Below are 23322 nucleotides of genomic sequence, written 5' to 3'. Positions count from 1 at the left end.
CACAAGCCCGCAGTCTTTACTTAGTCAGAGCTACAGCCCAGCCACGGGCTACAGGGCTCAGCTCAGCCAGTCTGGAGCGTTTTTAAAATTTTTAAGTTCTTCTGTATAGGAAATAAAGGTTTTAACCCCACTAAACGGATAATACAGCTCTCTACAGTTCATCTTTCAGCCCAAGCAGCTAACAGCAGCAGTTTAGAGCAGCCGTCCCGGAGTCACTGCTCGGATTACATTATAAACAGGTCAGTTAGCGCGCTGCTAACCTCAGGATGTTTATAACTACGGAGTTTAGTGGACACAGCACGGCTGTAAGGTTAGACTGTTGAAGGCTACTGAAGACTATTAAAGGCTATTGGAGGTTATTGAAAGGGTTATTGGGGGCAGAAATCAGTAAAGGCTGGTTAGATAAGTGATTCACGTCCTCGTCCTTTGCTGCGGTGAAAGTGTGACTATTTACACACAACTTATATCTCTCATAAAAAGCATTTATTTTGGTCAGTAACACTCTTCGTAACACAAAAAGCATACCGGTCTTTCGCCTTGAAGCACAGCCGTCCGTCTGCATCAACTTTTCTTTTTCTGGACATTATGGGATAAACATTTGTATGTCTCAATTCCACCCGCGAAGTTACGCCTTCCCTCCGGCAGGGTTTCCACATCAATGACTACACTGCCCTGTAGTGGCAGTAAGCCGTAACTTCGCGGGTAACACAATCGACAAGCATTGTGGGAAATGTAGTTTTTGGTCAAAGCACGCTTCTGACCTATTTATTATAGACACTAAGATTTTACAAGCTCTCGCGGGCCACATAAAAGGACGTGGCGGGCCACATTTGGCCCGCGGGCCTTGTGTTTGACACATGTGTTTCAGATGTTATGAAATAGGAAGTCAGATTTTTCCACCCATATTCTTTCATTAATCTTGAATTAGTAGTAGTGTGTTGCGCTACGCACATTTTAGTCCATTCTTCCTTTGTAGTGTTGATGTTAAGCTCCTTTCCCACTTAGCTTTAATGTACATTGTGGAGAAAGCACTACATTCTCTTATTAAAATGTTATAAAGTGTTTTTAAGGATGCAACAAAACGTTTCATCAAGAATGGCAACTAGTAAATAAATAAAGATTTTTTTCCAGGTCATTTTGGAGCGTTTGGAACATTTTGACAATGTGTAAAAAAAACAGTTGCTCGGTTTAGATTATGCCAGACAGGCACACAAAGCACTTATCATACATAGAAATGGTTTTCAGTGTCTTTCACTAAAAATTACAAAAAATCCACCTCAGTCTGGAAAAAAGAGCACAGTGTGAACTCGTGGACCTGGAAAACTGGTTCCTTATCTACACTTTAAAAAAGCTAAATCCTGTTTACATCTAGTATTTACATGTGTTTTTTAACCAGGTATTATCTGGATTTACGTTGAGCAGGTTTTTGTTTACACCTGTCACTAAAATGCATGACTAGATCAGATAAAAAAATAAAAATTTTTTTTTAACTTTTTATAAAAAAAAAAAAAACTATTTCTAATCAAAAGGGAGGAACTGTGAGGTTATACAATGTTGTGAAACAATAAATAATTTTCAAATTCCTGTAATGGCTCTGTCAGAAAACATGACAGAGAGATTAAATCTAAAGGGAACAAACTGTACAAACACACGCAAGCAAACACACCTACACACACGCACATACACACACACTCACACACACACACACGTCACGATCCACAGTTGTACACAGTTGTGACAGGTGTTCACTACTGGGCAAAAGTTTTAGAAAAAAACAGAAATGATACAAGATCCATTGTACGATACATAATTTTGCAGTAAACTACCAGGGCCTTTAAGGAAAACAAATGAGGTAAACACAAAAAAAGTCATTTTAGTATTGTACAATTTAAAAAAAAATGTATATTGTAAAATAAACCTGAATAAAAACTATTTCCCAAGCATTTGTCTGTAGATAAGCAGTACTAGAACAGATAGTGTTACTGTACTCTCTTGTGCAGCATTTACACACTTACACACAGTACATTAACACTTTCATCATCATAATAACTAGAAAAAGACACAAAAATACAGATATCTCTGTGTAAAAACTGTAAAAGTTAAAAGTAAAAGTTTTTTTTGTATGATGAATCCACAGAGCTGTCCAGAGTACTGCTTCCTACACCTTTAAAAGACTCTTTGTTTAACTGGAGAAAATTGGTACAGGAAGAGTCACATCTGGCTGACCCACATGGCAACAGCTTATCATTAGACTCATTAAGTCTCAGTTTCAACAGCAAAGATAAGAATTAAAGGTCTTGCAGGTGAATTGCAGTAACAAATTCATTACTAAGATGAGAAAATAATAAGCAGCTTGTCTGGGCCATATAGTAGTGCTACTAGACTAAAAAACTAAAAAAATAGGGGTTTTCTAAAACTTTTTACTTTTTTGTCTGACGAAATTCGATTACAGATAGATAGATAGAGAGATAGAGAGATAGAGATAGATAGATAGATAGACAGACAGACAGACAGACAGACAGATAGATAGATAGATAGATACTTTATTGATCCCCAAGGGGAAATTCTAGACATCCAGCAGCAGACACAAACTTACAAATTGAATACACAAAGTTACAAAGTAAAATATATAAAATATAAAGATAAAGATACATATAAATACAATCAAATAGAATGGAGGTAGTGCAGTTGAACAATAGACAGTGATCACCAGTTGATGTGCATAAAGTAAGCATAACTGATGTCAGCCAAATAGAAAGTGCAAATACACAGTTATATAATTATTTAAATTCAGCAGTGCAAAAGATACGTAAACAGTAGATGGATGAACTAGTGAATGAACTACTAGTGCAAAATAGGGTAGAACTATAAAAATAGTGTTATAGGCATCAGCAAGTCTGAGAGTGTGTCCATAGCTGAGGGTGTGTCCATGGTGTGGCCAGAGTTGCCAGGGTGAAAAAGTGTCACAGAGTCTTTAGTTTGCTGTGCTGAGATGAGTTGAAAAGTCTTATGGCCTGAGGGACAAAAGACTTTCGGAGTCTGTCGGATGAGTTCCATCTCTGGCCATCTCTGAATGTGGTTTGAGTGATCCAATTAAAATCCAATTACAGTGTGTCTTATGGGTGTTTACACCTGACTTTAAATACAGAAAAGTGAAATTCAAACGTCATCCGATCACCATATGACTTAAAATGAAATAAAGAACTGAATTACTTCCTCTGTGTCCCACAGTGCTGCTGACATGGGTGAACTGCTTCAGTGTGCGCTGGGCAACACGAGTACAAGACATCTTTACTGCTGGGAAGCTGCTGGCCTTGGGCCTCATCATCATCATGGGCATCGTGCAGATATGCAAAGGTATCTCTCACCTTCAGAGCTGTATTTACACATCCACAGCCTGAGTACACACACACTTACTTTATTACCAACCTCCCTGTACCAACACTCCTTTCCCTTTTATCAGAAACACTTACCTTAGAGGTGAAGTTTGTGTTTTTTTTACAGCTACCGACTGTAGCCATGCTGGGACTGTAGAGTTTAATAGCCCTCTGCATCAATAAAGTGGAACTGGTGTAGGACTACTGCAGAGCAGTAGGTTAAAGTGGTTTATGTTGCATCTTCTCTGAAGAGTGCCAACATGGGAGCCTCAAAACAACTCTCAAATGACCTGAAAACAAAGATTGTTCAACATTATGGTTTAGAGGAAGGATACAAAAACCTCAGATCTCTGAGATTTCAGCGGTTAGTTTCCACTGTGAGGAAATAGAAGAACACAGGAACAGTTCTAGTTAAGACCTGAAGTGGCAGAACAAGAAAAATCTCAGATAAGCAGAGGAAAAGGATGGTAAGAACAGTTATTGACTCTCAAACAGAACCTGGAATTGTTGCTAAAGATGATACAATTCTAGTCCATAGCAGTCAAGACTTCCCCCATAAAGATGGGGGCTACCTGACAACCTAGATGATGAACAATTCTTCTCTCAGTCCAGTGATGTGCCCCCTCTAAATATCTGTTATCAGGGCAAAATCTCTTCAAGTGTATTGTAGAGGCATATCTCTCACCAAGAGGTACACTACCCAAATGTAGCCTCTGAGCCTCTATTTATAGGGCAGCAAGGAAAATCAGACCACGCAGTAAATCTACAAACTCTTTTTATAAGATGGAGAAGATTCATGTGATAAAACACCCAGTGGTCCCCAAGCATATGATTTAGATGATTGTTGATTTTCGGTAGTTTTTGTATCTTTTTTTGCACTGTGAAATATAATTTTACAAGCCAACAGAATTGTCTATATTTGGTTCTAGGGAATTATTACTGGCTGGAACCAGCTCATGCATTCGAGCCTTTCCAAGATTATGACGTGGGCCGCATTGCTCTGGCCTTCCTGCAGGGATCCTTCGCATATGGAGGATGGAACTTTCTCAACTACGTCACAGAGGAGCTGATTGATCCATACAGGTGAAGTTTATTCATTTATTTGACCAAAGTCATGTATAAAATCAGTCTGTAAGCAGCCACTAATTTGACCTTAAAACAAAGTGTGGCATGCAAGGGTTAGTGTATTAAGTTTTACAGTTTTCAAATTTGAATGGTTTGTACCAGACCTTAACTAGCTTGTTAGAGATATGACTTATTGACAGTCATTGTTATATGTGAAGTTGAAACTTTTAAAAATACTCAGATACTTGAAACTTTGTCCCAACGATCAGCAGACAAGAACTCCCCTAGGCACTAAAATAACTGTGAAAAAGGAGAAGACTTGACTGCAAATAACATTTTGGAAGATTCTGGATGGGTTTTGCACCTACAGTAATATGGTCTTTGTGGAAGGGTCATCGGAAGAAAAACTTATTTGCATCCTCACCACACAATTCAGCATCTGAAGTTTTCAATGGATCATCTAAACAAGCGTAATGCCTTATGAAAATGGACTGATAAAGTTAAACACAGGTGGATTAATATTGCCTTGGTCTTGCGTTGCAGACAGCTACATTTTACTGGTAGTGAGGAAAAATGAATTTAATGAAATACTGGCAAATTCTGTAAGTGTGCATTACAAATAGGATGACTTCCACAGAAGGACAATGATCCTGAACATACCCCAATATCCACAAGAGGTCAAAATAAATGTATTTTGTAATGCTTGGGAACTATTTGAATGCCTTGCTTTTGTATCAATTCTATGTATACACATTATTTTTAAATTGGAAAATTCGCATAAATTGGATAAAGTCGCAAAATCAATCAAAAATGGTATGATGAAACTGGCTCTTATCAGGATAGTCACAGAAAATAAGTACATCATGTGCAAGGTGCAGTCAGTCACAGTGCAGTCTGAGATAAGCTAGTGTATATACAGTTCCTACACAAGCTTTGTACATACAGTCATATGAAAAAGTTTGGGCACCCCTATTAATCTTAATAATTTTTAGTTATAAATATTTGGGTGTTTGCAACAGCCATTTCAGTTTGATATATCTAATAACTGATGGACACAGTAATATTTCAGGATTGAAATGAGGTTTATTGTACAGAAAATGTGCAATATGCATAATTTGACCGGTGCAAAAGTATGGGCACCCTTATCATTTTATTGATTTGAATACTCCTAACTACTTTTTACTGACTTACTGAAGCACAAAATTGGATATGAACTTCATAGCCAGGTGTATCCAATCATGAGAAAAGGTATTTAAGGTGGCCAATTGCAAGTTGTTCTCCTATCTGAATCTCCTCTGAAGAGTGGCATCATGGGCTCATTGAAACAACTCTCAAATGATCTAAAAACAAAGATTGTTCAACATAGTTGTTCAGGGGAAGGATACAAAAAGTTGTCTCAGAGATTTAACCTGTCAGTTTCCACTGTGAGGAACATAGTAAGGAAATGGAAGACCACAGGGACAGTTCTTGTTAATGCCAGAAGTGGCAGGCCAAGAAAAATATCAGAAAGGCAGAGAAGAAGAATGGTGAGAACAGTCAAGGACAATCCACAGACCACCTCCAAAGAGCTGCAGCATCATCTTGCTGCAGATGGTGTCACTGTGCATCGGTCAACAATACAGCGCACTTTGCACAAGGAGAAGCTGTATGGGAGAGTGATGCGAAAGAAGCCATTTCTGCAAGCACGCCACAAACAGAGTCACCTGAGGTGTGCTTTTGCTTTTGCATACCTCAGGCGACTCTGTTTGTGGCGTGCTTGCAGAAACGGCTTTGAAGTTCAAAGCTCAATGAGGTTAACAAAGCAATTTTGTGCTTCAGTAAGTCAGTAAAAAGTAGTTTGGAGTATTTTAATCAATAAAATGATAAAGGTGCCCATACTTTTGCACCGGTCAAATTTTGGTTGAATTCATATTGCACATTTTCTGTTAGTACAATAAACCTAATTTCAATCCTGAAATATTACTGTGTCCATCAGTTATTAGATATATCAAACTGAAATGGCTGTTCCAAATATTTAGAACTAAAAATGTTTAAGATTAATAACGGTGCCCAAACTTTTTCATACGTACCTTATTAATATAATAAATCTGTAAAATAAAGAAACTGCTTATAAACCTGAAAAACCTTGTACTGTAGTTTTAAACTCCAATTTTTCCTACTCTGTCCTACAGGAACCTGCCTCGAGCAATCTTCATCTCCATACCGCTGGTGACTTTCGTCTACGTGTTTGCAAACGTGGCGTACATCACAGCCATGAGCCCCACTGAACTGCTGGCCTCCAACGCTGTTGCTGTGGTGAGTCGGCCTGTCCCATCCCTGTAACCGCCATGCACACAATAAGCAGCTTACTGAGTTCCTCATTCAGCAGGAGATTAGACACTCCATTCATGATGTTATTAGACATACCAACTCCTTCTTCCATTAACATCAGGTCCAAACTCACCTGTTCTAACTTGCGCTCTGCTATTCTTCCCTTGTGCTCGTTTAAGTATTAAATTTCTTCCACACAACTAATTGTTTCGGCACGCCCATCTCTCTGCTCTGGCAGACGTTTGGTGAGAAGCTGCTGGGCGTGATGTCATGGATCATGCCCATCTCTGTGGCCTTGTCCACCTTCGGGGGCATCAACGGCTCCCTCTTTACCTCTTCTAGGTGAGTTGAGTAGAGAGTAATGATTCTACATAAATTCTTTTATTTTATATTTAATATTTAATATCCATTCATAAAAATTTCAGTGTTAAGAGAGAGAGAGCAGGAAAAATGTGATCAATCAAGATTAATTGTATTTACGTATAATTAAAGCTGTGATTCCACAATTACATTTTATGTGAGCAAAGCAGCAGAACAGGAAATAACATATAAAACCTACTTCATCATATCATGCTTAATATTTTTAGCTTTTCTCTTTCCCAAACCCTCTCCTGTTTGATCTTGTTAGATATTTTCCGTTTGTTTATCAGTAAGCAGCTCGGTTTGCCCAGAGCACTGCGGTGTTGAGATTCTCATCTTTTGAAGATAATGTTCTATTTTTTTTTTGGAAAATGATTTATTCCCTTCGCTTTTTTTTTATTCCACATTACTAAAACGCAGAGATAGCATAGTTCATAAATGGGTGCCTTTAATACCAGAGCCCCAAATATTGATCAGTCAGCCAGTAACAGGCCACAGGAGATCATGCAGTGATTTTAGAACAGGTTATGAGTACTGTTCTTTCCTTTTTTAAATCTGACAGCAATAAATAAATAGATCTAACCATATATACATATTTTGCATAACAGGTACAGATTTTGTCCTCCTAGTACACTTGTATGGTTCCATGTTCTAAAGTATGCATAAATTTGAAGTTGATGTGAAGTCCACTGCTGAGCCACAGAGATCAGCATGTAAGCAAAGTAAATGTGGCCAATGAGAGTGCTTAATTTTCACCTTAAAACCCCGCCCCCTGCCAGGCTTCATGCTTCAGTCAGAGACGGTAATATTGATGGGAATGATGAGTTAGTCTATGTAAGTGTGTTTATGGCCACTCGCATTGTTGCACTGTTTATCACATGTCCGGTTAGCACAGACACTAATTCGCGCCATCTGCTACTTTCATCCACACTTCACTTTCCTCCAAACAGTTGAAACACTGTCACTGTGCTGAAGACTTTCAGACACTCTCTCTCTCTCTCTCTTTCACACACAGACACACACACTCACTCAGTTTATGGCACTACTCTACTCCAGTTAAGATTTCCTCCATTAAATCTTTGTTAAAAAAAACATAGACTGTGTATAGCTGGACAGAGCATCGTCTCTCAAAAGTGAAGCAACCACAGGTTGGGCGCCCCCTGCTACAGTAGAAATACTGTAATTCTACCTCCATTATTTAAATGTGGGGTTACACCTAGCCGGGGTGGGACCAATGACTATATGGGTGGGACCCACTGTGTGAGCTCTGTGGAGGCAGCCCTCAGGGGTGAGTTTATTCAAATGAGTAGGCTGTCTCTCCACAGTCTTTCTCCCTCCTCTGGTCTCTACTGAGCAGACTCAGGTTTCACGATCGCCAACATGGCGGAAGATTTTGGCTTCATTTTCATTGAATGAATTAAAACGGCGACACACGTCCATCTTTTTTACAGTCTTTGAAAAAAACAGACTAGAGGTTAAAACAGGCCCAAAAAATATAGCCCAAACCCAGCCTGAGCCTGTGCATGTTTTGCTCGAGCCTTACCAGACCTGCCTCATAAACTGTAATTATGAGCCAGAGTCCAATTTAAACCCCATATTTTTTAGTACCATAAGTAAATCTGATCAAAATGATATTAATTAAAGCTGATCTCTGTAAGTTATGGGATTTAGGGCCCTGTCTGTTGAGAATAGGTTATTGCACTGAGCATGCGGAAGAATCATTTTAAACTTGGCGGGTGTGATGCGGTCTCCTTTCAGAGTGGATGAATCCGATCCCAGGTTATGTTAAATCAGGGAGAGAGATAGAGCGCTTAGTCAGAAACTTCACTCCTTCGTTTTTTTGGTTTTACTATGGATGAATGAGCTACTGAGATCAGAGATTTTCCCTTCTGAAGTCTCCATTGCTCCACCAGCCACTTGCATTCAGTAAAACTGAGCCGGATCCTCTTTTAGAGGCTGTACGTGTGACGTAAGTACGTAAAGATGCGTGACGTGGCCAGAAGCACTCCCGCGAAAAGAAACTTGATACTCCAGTTTTTAGAAGTTATATATTAGGCTTAGCAGGGATGGTCATTTTAGCACACTGCTACCATTAAACACAATATTTTATCCCTTCTCCACTCAGAAATGCTTCTGCTTTCAGTTTGGAAACAAAATAATACGGACTGCCACTTTATCATTGCAACACTGAAAAAGCATGGACCTATTATTTATGAAAAAGTTTATTAAGAACAGATTACAAACAATGTGAACAATTATCCACAGGCCTAAGTTATCGGTAAATAAGGCTACAAGAATGATGCCTGAATGCCTTTCGTCTAATCTAATTAGACGTCAAATTTATCATGGTTTAACAACATCCCATCACAATAATATTCTGATATGTGTGTTTTACTTATGCTGTCTCTGATCTCTCTTTCTATGTTAGGATGTTCTTCGCTGGAGCAAGAGAAGGCCATCTTCCTCGTCTGCTGGCAATGATCCACGTGAACCGTTTCACCCCAATCCCAGCGCTGCTTTTCACTGTGAGCTGTTGATCATTTCCTCGTTCTGCATGGGGAATTGCCCCACACAAATATTTACTCTTGCTCCGTCTCTGACTTTGTCTGTCTGTCTTTCAGTGTATATCCACCCTGCTGATGCTCTGCACCAGCGACATGTACACCCTCATCAACTACGTGGGCTTCATAAACTACCTGTTTTATGGGGTCACTGTCGCCGGGCAGATTGTGCTGCGTATCAGACAGCCAGACCTGTCTCGACCAATCAAGGTGAGGCACCACACAGCTCCTGTCTTTTTTTTCTTTTCTTTTCTTTTTTTTTTTACATTGAAGGTACTGGAGCTGAATGACAATTAAGTGTCAACACTTTTAGTCACACTTAGATTGACTGTGTTCTGCATTCACTAATCGTCTTTAATGTACAGTTGTGGTCAAAAGTTTACATACACTTGTAAAAAAACATAATGTTATGGCTGTCTTGAGTTTTCAATAAGTTCTACAACTCTTATTTTTCTGTGATAGAGTGATCGGAACACATACATGTTTGTCACAAAAAACAGTCATAAAATTTGGTTCTTTCATAAATTTATTATGGGTCTGCTGAAAATGTCACCAAATCTGCTGGGTCAAAAATATACATACAGCAACATTAGTATTTGGTTACATGTCCCTTGGCCATTTTCACGGCAACTAGGCGCTTTTGGTAGCCATCCACAAGCTACTGGCAAGCTTCAGGTCGAATGTTTGACCACTCTTCTTGACAGAATTGGTGCAGTTCAGCTAAATGTGATGGTTTTCTTGCATGAACCCGCTTCTTTAGCACTGTCCACATGTTCTCAATGGGGTTTAAGTCAGGACTTTGGGAAGGCCATTCTAAAACCTTAATTCTAGCCTGGTTTAGCCATTCCTTTACCACTTTTGATGTGTGTTTTGGGTCATTGTCTTGTTGGAACACCCAACTGCGCCCAAGACCCAACCTTCGGGCTGATGGTTTTAAGTTTTCCTGCAGAATTTGGAGGTAAGCCTCCTTCTTCATTATCCCATTTACTTTCTGCAAAGAACCAGTTCCACTGGCAGCAAAACATCCCCAGAGCATAATACTACCACCACCATGCTTGACAGTAGGCATGGTGTTCCTGGGATTAAAGGCCTCACCTTTTCTCCTCCAAACATATTGCTGGGTGTTGTGGCCAAACAGCTCAATTTTTGTTTCGTCTGACCAGAGAACTTTCCTCCAGAAGGTTTTATCTTTGTCCATGTGATCAGCAGCAAACTTCAGCCGAGTCTTAAGGTGCCTTTTCTGGAGCAAGGGCTTCTTTCTTGCACGGCAGCCTCTCAGTCCATGGCGATGTAAAACACGCTTGACTGTGGAGACTGACACCTGTGTTCCATCAGCTTCCAAATCCTTGCAGACCTGCTTCTTGGTGATTCTTGGTTGACTCTTGACCATCCTGACCAATCTCCTCTCGGCAGCATGTGATAGCTTGCGTTTTCTTCCTGATCGTGGCAGTGACACAACTGTTCCATGCACTTTATACTTGCGTATAATTGTCTGCACAGTTGCTCTTGGGACCTGTAGCTGCTTTGAAATGGCTCCAAGTGACTTCCCTGACTTGTTCAAGTCAATAATTCGCTTTTTCAGATCCACACTGAGTTCCTTTGACTTTCCCATTGTAGCTTTTGTAGCTGAGTCTAATCACTGGGTCAAATGAGCCCTATTTAAATGGGCTCATGAGAAGTCAACAGCTGTAGTCAATCAGAATCACTTACAAGAAGTGAAGAGGCCATGACATGAAGCTAATTTGATTGACACAACTCGCTACATCACCAAAATTGACAAATTTTGTTGCTGTATGTATATTTTTGACCCAGCAGATTTGGTGACATTTTCAGCAGACCCATAATAAATTTATGAAAGAACCAAATTTTATGACTGTTTTTTGTGACAAACATGTATGTGTTCTGATCACTCTATCACAGAAAAATAAGAGTTGTAGAACTTATTGAAAACTCAAGACAGCCATAACATTATGTTTTTTTACAAGTGTATGTAAACTTTTGACCACAACTGTATATACTAATGGAATATTCAGAACATTTCCATTAGGACTAAATTTTTTATACATATAATAATTATATGAATCATCGTAATAATAACATTTACTTATATAGAATATGTCCAAATACAGTCAGCTACTTTAAATCATATTGAGCTGGGGAGCAGTGGAACTGTGTTCTCTGAATTAAAGATGCTCATTCCAGTAGTTTTGGGATGAGTTCAATGCTCCAAAATCTAATCGAAAGCATTTTCTGGACATTAGAGAGAGTTAATCCAACAAAAGCAGGATAAACTCTATTTGATTTCATTGATTTTAGAAAAAAATGATCAGGTGTCCCATTACTTTTGTCCATTTAGTGTATTTAAAAGGCCAAACTAAACCTTCTCAAATGTATAAATACCCAACACAGCTTGGTGGATATTTACATAATCATCTACAAATAAAGGCCACTCAGTATATATAGTGTCTCTATCGCACAAAAACGTCCTCCAAGTGTCCCCAAAAAGCAACATTTTCTTAGGAGAAGGTAAACAAACGTCCTCACTTTTTAAACTTGTTTTTATTTTCTCCCCAATTAACAGTCAATTACCCAGCCCAAACATAATTTCAAGCCTACATCAGTTCAGTCCTACATAATTTTAACTATATACAAATTTAACCCTATACAATTTCAGCTCAATACAAGTTCAAGCCTACATAATATAAATCCTACATGCAAGTATTTAAAGCTTCACAGGGAAGTAAAATATTTGTTTTAAAGTTTGAGTTTAATGTTAATTAGATGTCAATGTTGAATTTATTAATAGCATTAATATCATTCTCAATTGTTTAGGGGTCACAATGCTAACTACACTTTCAATTTTGAAATATGCAAATTTTAAAAAAATACTGGGGCGCTATTAAAGCATATATACATATATACAGTATATTCAATATCAGATTCAGATAATACATTCAGACATATAATTATTAACAGTTAGTTTAAGTAAGGAAAAGTATGATATCTGCATGAAATCAGTGCTGCAGGTGCTCGAAGTTGAAGTATTGGTATCAGACATAAAAAATTCTAGTGTCACCCCTATTTTAAGTCTTTTTTCATCAGTTTAACATACAATGTACTAATTCATAAACCACCACTGCTGAATTAGCTATGCCAAAAAATAGAAAAAGGCAAAATTGGAGATTTCTGCATGACAGCAACAATTTAAAGTAGGGTTGTACTCACTTTTGTCTCCAGTGGTTTAGAAATTAATGGCTGTACATTGAGTTATTTTGAGGGAAGAATGAATTTACACTGTTATATACAGGGGTTGGACAATGAAACTGAGACACCTGTAATTTTAGTGCTGTAGGTTTCATGGCTAAATTGGAGCAGCCTGCTAGCCAGTCTTCATTAATCGCACATTGCACTAATTTAAGCAGAGTGTGAAGGTTCAATTAGCAGAGTAAGAGCAAAGTTTTGCTCAAAATATTGCAATGCACACAACATTATGGGTGACATACCAGAGTTCAAAAGAGGACAAATTGTTGGTGCACGTCTTGCCGGCACATCTGTGACCAAGACAGCAAGTCTTTGTGATGTATCAAGAGCCACGGTATCCAGGGTAATGTCAGCATACCACCAAGAAGGACCAACCACATCCAACAGGATTAACTGTGGACGCTGTAAGAGGAAGCTGTCTGAAAGGGATGTTCGGGTGCTAACCCGGATTGTATCCAAAAAACATAAAACCACGGCTGCTCAAATCACGGCAGAATTCAATGTGCACCTCAACTCTCCTGTTTCCACCAGAACTGTCCGTCAGGACGATAAATTACTGTGGTCTAAAACCAGATGTTTCAGTTTCATTGCCCAACTCCTGTAAGCTGCACACAGACTACTTTTCTTTGGGTCAAAGTGTCAAAGTGTCAGTGTCAGTGTTGTCCCACAAAAAGATATACATAAATAGAAATGTGAGGACTGTACTACTTTTGTGATACACTGTACACTGCACAAAACATATAGCACATATATTACTTATAATCCAATAAACTTGAATGTACCCTTGAAAATGTGGAAATACCATTGTAAAAGAATCATCATAAAGTCTGTAGTTACATAAAACCCTCAAATCTATATTAAATAATAATATCATTTATATTTTATATAACATTTCCAATTAAATAATTTTATTACATTCATTCATTACACTTCCAGCATTAATGAACCCTCAGCCATTCCATCTCTGCACTCTGCACATCTCTTATATGAACAGGTAACCTGTGCAGAATCAATACTCCTGCATTTTGTACAAGTCTGCAGAGGACGTATTGTTTTCTTAGGAAACCCATTAAAAAGAGTATTACAATAATCAATTCTACTATAACTAATGAATGGGCAGGGCTCTCTGCATTGCTCTGGGACAGAAATGCCCTAATGTTTCTTAAATGACACAAAATTACTTTACTAACTACATTAACATCAGGAATAAAACTGAGCTCAGTCTCCTAACTCTCCTCTCAGTACCCTTAGGTTTTAGATTGTTTAGATCTGATCGTTTATACAAAGCAAACGGGTCCAAAGTATGTCCATATGTTTGTGAAGGACATACACCCTCCCTTTCTAATGAATGCTTTCAGCTTCTCACACCTACCTTCTTTGGTTCAGAACGTTAGACTTCTTATTTTGGTCTGAAACAAAAGAGAAGCATTGAACCAAATATTTACCAAAATATACCAAAAATACCAAAAACCGAAAGTGATGGTATTGGTCATGAGCGACTGGAAAGTACTAATGCTAAACACACACTAGACGACTTCAAAAAGACTTTTATTAGACTAAAGTCTGACAACCTCTCAAATCTAAAGACAAGTCACAATTTTTTTGTCCCAGGCTACGATTTTGCAAAGACTGCAACTAGATTCTTTCTGAAATTATTTATAAATAAAAATGTAGTTATTTATAAAAGATTAATATCTAGAGACACTCTTGCTCACTCCACAGCTCCACCAGTTTCTCCTCCTTATGTACACTCCAGGAGAACCGTGGTTTCCGAGCCATCACCAGAGTCTCATCCATGTCCAGTTCCACAAACATTCCCGCGCTTGCCTTGCAGCTTCCTGTAGCTCTCCTATTGGTTGTTGACATTGTTCACTTCCCTGTTTGCATGAGCCAAATCTCAATAAACGATACAATCAAAAAGCTTGGCTTAAACCTTAAATCCTAACTACCTTACACTGAACAATTGAGATGAAGCAACCGCAACTTGACTGCAACTCGACTCTTGCAAGACTCTTTAAGACTCTTTAAGATTTTATCCTGACACTGGAAATTTGTCTGCAATAGTTTGGAGTAAAGTCGTCATAAGAAGGCTCAGATAATAGGAACAATTAAAGAGATTTAAGGTAGGCTATTGTCATGCATTAAAACTATATATATACAAAGAAAAGGAAATGGTGTTGTCTTTTTACAAACCAATCTTTATTAAGTAAGATAGTGAGATATAGCCCACATAAGTGGTAATGACAGGATATAGGGGAGAGCGGGGTAATGTGAGACATCGGGTAATGTGAGACACCCCTTGTATCTTGGCAACTGAACACAATTGTGGTCATGTGACCATTATGTTGTCAAGTCCCTCCCATTTCCCACTACTAGGAAGAGGAAGTTGTTGCTGGTGCTGTAAAGGTTTGGGTTTTCTGCATGTAAAAGTAAATTTTCTTGATTTGAACTTAATCAACTATTTTATCAAAGTAAATTGATTCAGGTATAAAAACTAATATCATACATGCTTATGAACTTTCAACATATCAAACCATGTGATTGATGGTAGTTGAAGATTAGCCTGATTTGCTAGAGATTATGTTTTTTCTAAAATGGTAGCTGTGGGGTAAAGTGAGACAAATGATGTGGGGTAAAGTGAAACACCGTCCCAGCCAATTGGACTGAGAAACATTGTGCAGGTGGGCTAGAGTGTGATTACATAGATTATATGATTATATGATAAGAGATTACATGTCTATATGATTCTGTAGGTTAAGTTTCCAAAAGCAAAATCTATACTAATGAATACTGTACTTTTTAGGAAAAGAGTGGTTTGGCAGATTCCTAGCACTTCAACATCTCTCTGTATGAACTCCTGAGGCACCACCCCTGCAAAGGGCTACAACTTTTAATAAAACAACAGTGAGGGAGTTCTTCGAAAATCTCGCTGTAGTAATGGACAGGTGACAGAATCAATTCTTTAGTTGTATAAGTTTTATGGAGACTTTACCTGTAATTTTTGGCTTTGATTTCAATAAGGTTCTTCCCTTGTCTCTCATCTTTAATAGACACGCATTCCCTCCACACATGATTTACAATGTGGATGAAACAGGTGTCTTTACAGTTCAAAAACCACGGCAGGTGCGCTATACATGATATAACAGACTAATAGTGAGTGGGTTGTGATAATGACAAAATATTAATGGACTGAATTTCCATGATTCTAACACTAGTCCGATATTAGTTATGGAATGTGTGGTTGTCAATCTAGCTGTAAGGATTGTAATTGTTACAACATGTAATGTTAATGGTAGTTTAAAAGTGGAAAACATAAGTACACCCCCAACTGGTTCACTTTACCCCCTTAATTTCTCTGGTCTGCCTTAGTTTACCCCTGAGTTGGGGTAAAGTGAGACACAAGACCACTTTTTTTAAAACAAACATATTTTCATTGTCCTTTGTCTTGAAGACATTCTGATAACTTTAATAGTTAGGAAACATCCTGAATTAATTGGAAAAATGTAAATTTTACTTATATATCATTGTAGCTCAGCTAGCAAGGGGCAAATGTAAAAAATGGCTCACATTACCCCGCTCTCCCCTAATATAAAGTGTTTTAACTGTAGTGACTAAATGTATCAGAATATGAACCTTGGTTCAGAACTTCAGGTGTAAAAATGTGGTTATTTTCCATATTGTATATAAGATTATATGGCCTGAAATGAATGCTATGTTTTGGAGATAATGCTGCGTACACACTACATCAGATTAATGTATCTAATCTGATCATCTTAATCTGATATAAGCATATGGGCGCTGTAAAATGTTTACATTACGCTAAAGTATTGTTTGTATTGTTTGTCTGTATGTGTGTGTACCTTAATGATGTTTTTGTTTATGGTTGTATTCATACTGATTGTACTGCTGTCTGTCTGCCTGACTGAACAGGTTAGTCTTGTATGGCCGGTGATCTACCTGCTCTTCTGGGCGTTCCTGCTGGTTTTCTCACTCTATTCACAGCCCATGGTGTGTTGCATCGGATTGGCCATCATGCTGACAGGTGTCCCTGTCTACTACCTCGGCGTCTACTGGGAAAACAAACCCCAGAAGTTCACTCACTTTGTTGGTATGGCAACATTTTAAATACACTGGTTATTTGGTGCATGCAAAGGCATGAAAAATGGGACTAATGGGAAGTAAAGGGACTGCATTGGTTATCTGGTTGCAGTGATGTGTCAAGGGATAGGCTCTACTTATAAACAGGAAGTGAACAGTCAGTTCTGTCAGAACACTCCAGAGGCAAGCAATAGAAATATGAGCTTTTAATGTAGACAAATTTTTTATAGTTTAAATGGAAGCAATATCTGAAGTAGAAGTTGTGTGCAGAAGACCAGGGTGAAAACAACCCCCCTGGGCATCAGGACAGGAAGAACCTGGTGGGTAGGATGAAGGGGAAAACATGGATCTTACACTTCTAAAAGCAGAAAAACAGGTTTGATTAGAGGTCTGTTAGAGACAGGTGGAAGCCAGCGATTGGTTAAAGTAAGGTAACGTAGCATTAGAGTCTCTAGGAGTTGGTGTGTTAAAACAGGAAAAATGGGATGGTCAGAAAATGTACTGAGCTTTTTTGTGAAAAACATTTTTATTACAGTTTTTGGGAGGGGAATGGGGAAAACAGAAGAAGGGAGGGAGGGACTAGGGCGGGCAGCAACAAAAGTTACTTACATAAATAAGAATTCAATAGAAATATACAGAAACACACAGGCAAAAAGAAAGGGCAGTTATGCAACATTCACTCTTATATTTAGAATATTTTTTAATTTCATTATAGACAAAATAAACTATATATATAAAAAGAAGAAAAAAACTACAAACTACAAATCACAAATAAAATGAAAGGCAGCAGAAAGAAGAAAAAAATCTTATATCTGCCCCTTTTATCTGAAAATAATTTAAAACAATAGTAATTCTTTCAGCCCTTTTAAGTAAAACAAAAATAGAATTTGTAATTGTTTTGCAAGCTTTTCCCCAGACTTCCATACAGTAGATCAAGTGTGGAACAATTGTTGCATTATACAACATATACAAAGCTTTATCACTGAATAACTCCCTTACTTTGTACAGCAATGCAATAGATTTAGCGATTTTTGTTCTGATTTATGTGAGGTTTCCATGTCAGCTTTTCATCAATGATGACACCCAGAAACTTCACCTCACTGACTCTACAAATCTCAACACCATCAACTTGTGTACATTTTCTGTACCAAGCAACCTGAATAAATGGCATGTTTCAACAGTTTTAGGTTTGCCATTCTGAAGTAAGAATGCAGTATATTCGAGGTATGTGAAGCAGATTGGTTAGACAAGTAAGCTCTAGATTCAGACCCGGTGTAATCCAGTTTGATTGGATGGTCTTTTTTGCAGCAGTGAATCCAGTGAAGAGTTGCTTGCTTTGAGTCAGGCTGAGATCCATATGAGAGTCATCATTCAGTAGGCATAAACACAGATTGGAAACAGATTCTATCTCTACAAATTCTGACTATTGTAAATTAACATAACGGCAAAAGATTTCCATTAGAGGACATTCCCAAAGCATGTGTTAAAAAAAGTACTAGGAGTATTTGTTTTGCAAATGTGGTGTATATTTATATGGTATAAGGTATGCCCTATGTATATCTATATATGACTTAAAAGGAATGAGTTGGTGGTCTAGATTTTTCTATGTCAAATTGAGATTTTCCCAAATTGTATTCCAATCTGGGGATAATCATAACATTTCTAATTCTTTATTCCATCTAGTTATTACAGATGAGACAAAATGTACTAAACTTCAGGCAGGTCCTGGTATACAGTGATCAGCACCCACCAGAATTCCTCTCTACAGACAGTCCTACCTACATAGCTGCTCCACCTTGTAGATAAAGTAAAGTCAGAGACAGAAGCTCTGAATCTGTTACTGCACAGTTTGTGTTGGTCATTACCTAGTCCCTCTAGTATGCTGATTGTTGACTGCATGTTTCTGGTTGGTGGACAGTTCTCAGTTTAGCAGTGACACGAAGGTGTTTAAAACTCCAGCAGCACTGCTGTATCTGATACACTTGTACCAGCACAACACACACTAACACCTCATACACCACCACCGGCATGCTAATCAGTGCTAAATAGTGCAGTGCTGAGAATAAATGACCCACCACACAAATAATGCAAAGCTGCTCTGTGGTGGTTTTCTCTCCTTTTGGGTTCTAAATATTGAAGAACAGGGTGAAAAGAGGATAATAATAATAGTGTAAACAGAGAAACAGACACAGGACTACAGTGTGTAATACTATATTATAGTACTAGAAATTGTCCTACATGCTCAGTCGAGCCTATACTGTATGATGGACAGTGATTGTATATATACAGAGAAGATATCTCTGATATTCTGATATGCCCGATATGTATTTAGGCTGGCAGTTTTAATGTTTTGGCCTATCTGTGTAGTTCCCATTATAATAGATTCATTAATATTAAACCAATAAGATGTCAAAATAGTGTATGTTTAAACTTCTTATCCAATCACAATCAGATTCACTATTAATCTCTGGGAGATATATCTGGATAGGATGTTTTGAATAATGAGAACCCAGAATGAAAACAAGCTGAAATGAAATAGGATTAACGAGGCAATTTTAGAATTTACAGATTATTGTGTGAAAATGTAGGGAGTAGATGTAAAAAGTCGTCTAAAAAATACTCCAGTAAAATATAGATAACCAACATTTCTACTTAAATAAGATAATGAAATTTTTGTACTTTGTTTCTTGACACCTCTTTTTAATCCCAGAACCTAGTTGGCAGTTATTTTGCTTATATGTTTGAATCTGTGCATTCAAATTCTCTCTCACACACTCACACACACACACACACACACTTGTTCCTTCATCATTGCTTTAAATTATTTTTAGCATTATTAAGAGCTTTGAGCTGCTCTACTCTGCTCTATTTGATCTCAAACCTATTTTTACCCCACTGTGTTTAATTCAGCTGCTTTTATGCTATTATGTTGTTTTAAGCAATTGGAGCTATATGTTTTGTTCTGAATTAATTAAATAATATATTGTACAGTTAGAACAGTTCATTTATTTTTTGCTGTTGTTATTATTTGATTATATTTTTGTCTATTTCATTTTTAATCATTATCAATCCATTCTCTCATCCTGCCTCTAAATGACAGGTAAAATGACAGGCTTGGGGCAGAAGTTGTGCCTGGTGGTGTACCCCGCAGAAGACGAGCGGAGAACTGACGCAGCTGAGGAGCAGAGAGACGAGGTGGAGGAGGAACTCTGAGGGATCTGAAGCAGAACACGAGCTTGTTTTCTTGAGCTAAGGCATGATTTGAGGTTTAGGTAGTGTGGAAACACTGGACACAAAACACAATCATCCATGAAGTATTTATGAGTCTATCAAATTCACTCTGGCCTTAACCATTTATACTGCAATACTGCCACCAACTGGCCAGACTGTGAACTGTTAGGAGAAAATGTTACACGCAGAATAGAAAGGTCCTTATAGGACTTCTGGTGTGTTTTGTTTTTGCTCTGTTAAGTCTGGGATAGTTCAGTTTTGATTGATGTAGCCACATTTGCAAATATGTGGATATGTATTTTTGATTGTATATCTTGTGTCATTTTTGGGGTTTCGTTTTTGTTTAAGGGAGTGACGGTTAATAAATAGTCAATATTGTAAAATTGCTGGCTGGTCCAGACTCTGAATGGTGCATGAAGTGTGGTGGATATAATATAACTGGATTTTTGTTTCAGCTGTGGTGTTCTATTTGTTAGTTTGTCAGTGTTAATTCTGGATTCAAGCTCACATTTTTCCAGCATGAAGCATTTAAAATATAAAAAACATGCATACAGTCATATGAAAAAGTTTGGGCACCCCTATTAATCTTAATCATTTTTAGTTCTAAATATTTGGGTGTTTGCAACAGCCATTTCAGTTTGATATATCTAATAACTGATGGAGACAGTAATATTTCAGGATTGAAATGAGGTTTATTGTACTAACAGAAAATGTGCAATATGCATTAAACCAAAATTTGACCGGTGCAAAAGTATGAGCACCCTTATCATTTTATTGATTTGAATACTCCTAACTACTTTTTACTGACTTACTGAAGCACAAAATTGGTTTGGTAACCTCATTGAGCTTTGAACTTCATAGCCAGGTGTATCCAATCATGAGAAAAGGTATTTAAGGTGGCCAATTGCAAGTTGTTCTCCTATCTGAATCTCCTCTGAAGAGTGGCATCATGGGCTCATCAAAACAACTCTCAAATGATCTAAAAACAAAGATTGTTCAACATAGTTGTTCAGGGGAAGGATACAAAAAGTTTCAGAGATTAAACCTGTCAGTTTCCACTGTGAGGAACATAGTAAGGAAATGGAAGACCACAGGGACAGTTCTTGTTAAGCCCAGAAGTGGCAGGCCAAGAAAAATATCAGAAAGGCAGAGAAGAAGAATGGTGAGAACAGTCAAGGACAATCCACAGACCACCTCCAAAGAGCTGCAGCATCATCTTGCTGCAGATGGTGTCACTGTGCATCGGTCAACAATACAGCGCACTTTGCACAAGGAGAAGCTGTATGGGAGAGTGATGCGAAAGAAGCCATTTCTGCAAGCACGCCACAAACAGAGTCGCCTGAGGTATGCAAAAGCACACCTCAGAGATGCAAAATCACACCTCAGGCGACTCTGTTTGTGGCGTGCTTGCAGAAATGGCTTCTTTCGCATCACTCTCCCATGATTCTTGATTAATGGGGTGCCCAAACTTTTTCATATGACTGTAAGAGACTTTCAGATAACTGTTGGGAGAATACAGTACTGGTCAAAAGTTTTGACATGTCTATTCTCATTCAGTGTGTTTTTTAACATTGTAAATTTAATATTAAAGGCATAATAAAGCTACACAGGAACACATGCAGAATTATTTTATAAAGAGAAATTGTTAAACAAACCAGAATATGTTTAATACTTTAAATTCTTCTGAGTAGCTACATTCAGCTTTTAGGAAAGATCTGCACACAGATCTGTAGTGTCACATAGAAAAAAATTCTCAGCCTATTGAAGGAAGGAGTTCCTGGAGGTGCTGAACAGTAATAGTTGCTGTTTTCCTTCACGCTGTGAGGCTCAAGCTAATCCCAAATCACCTCAAATCACCATCTCAGGTTTAGGTGAGGGGATTCCCATAATTCTATATGTGTCCCTTAATTGTTTTCATGTATTTAATATTAGAATAAAATTAATTAAATAAAGTAATAAAGATAAACACTGAATTAGAACGTGTGTGCACACATTTGACTGGTGCTGTAAACTGTGTCATCTCAGTGTGTTGTCAGTGCATTTATAGTAAAAACAAAAAACTAAACAAATTACCAAATCAAGTGTTATTTGTCACTTAGGTTTTAATATGGGATTTTAGGTTTAAAAAATATTTTCAAAAAAATAAATTTTTAAATTATTTTTTTCTGTATTGAAAATTGAAAGAAAAGTGTTGTAAATAATGTGTAATAAAAAAACAAAGTTTGTTTTGTGTTTTGTTCTGTGTAATTTCTGATATTAAATGCTCTGTATCACTTTTCATTGGGATCACTTGACTTTTTAATTTCACTAGAGATCTTTTAAAGACACTGTGGGATTTTGGTCAAATATATATAGCAACATGTACATTAGCCTAAGTATGTCTTTGACAATGTCAGTGATGGAAACAATGTCTCAAGCCAATAAAAGTGCATATCTATTCTAAAAGTCAGTATTATATAATACTATTTATTTTTATATAATACATTAAATGTCAATCCTATAAATATGTATATATGACTGACATTTAATGTATTATATTCAATAAGATTATTAACTATTTTACTCTAGATCAAAAAAGTTGTTTTCCTAAGGAGTGTCAGGAAGTGCAGGCAGGAAGACGTGGAGGCGGACGACATCGTAGGTAAGAAGAATATAATTTATTAAATAAATAACAGACAAATAAACAAAGAAACAAAACAAGGAAATAAACGAGGAACTAGAAAATAACAAAGGGGAACCGAGAAATAAACAAGATAAAGACGAGGGGAAACTAAAAAACTAGGAATAAACAAGAAGATAAACACTAAACTAGAAATAAAACAGAACAAGAAACTAGGGCAATGAGAAACAGAGAAACGCTGAGAGACAAAGGACAGTAGTTGGTGCAAAGACCGACAGCAAACACTGACACAGGAGGACTATTTAACACACACACGGGAAGTGGACACACCTAGGGCTAGGGGGCGGAGCTACAAATTCAGGTCAGGTGGGGAACACACAAGCACAAGGACAGACAGAAAACAGGGCCAGGACATGACAAAGAGAGAGTTACTTGCCTA

The 23322-nt window shown here is 37.7% G+C and overlaps 1 protein-coding gene across 1 annotated transcript in view; it reads left to right on the top strand.

The window, feature by feature from the left end:
• The window catches only part of slc7a8b (solute carrier family 7 member 8b), a 51057-nt gene extending 28516 nt beyond the window's left edge, over positions 1-22541 (top strand). The window contains exons 4-11 of the mRNA XM_007258054.4: positions 3232-3357; positions 4307-4460; positions 6614-6737; positions 6991-7094; positions 9541-9637; positions 9734-9883; positions 16865-17042; positions 20133-22541. Of these exons, the coding sequence (XP_007258116.3) occupies positions 3232-3357; positions 4307-4460; positions 6614-6737; positions 6991-7094; positions 9541-9637; positions 9734-9883; positions 16865-17042; positions 20133-20245 (1046 nt within the window). The 3' untranslated portion in view covers positions 20246-22541. The remainder of the gene's footprint in view (positions 1-3231; positions 3358-4306; positions 4461-6613; positions 6738-6990; positions 7095-9540; positions 9638-9733; positions 9884-16864; positions 17043-20132) is intronic.
• Positions 22542-23322: the final 781 nt, after the last annotated feature.

The sequence above is a fragment of the Astyanax mexicanus genome, chromosome 8 (assembly GCF_023375975.1).
Source record: "Astyanax mexicanus isolate ESR-SI-001 chromosome 8, AstMex3_surface, whole genome shotgun sequence".
Lineage (NCBI taxonomy): Eukaryota > Metazoa > Chordata > Actinopteri > Characiformes > Acestrorhamphidae > Astyanax > Astyanax mexicanus.
This window is presented reverse-complemented; position numbering and strand designations above follow the sequence as displayed.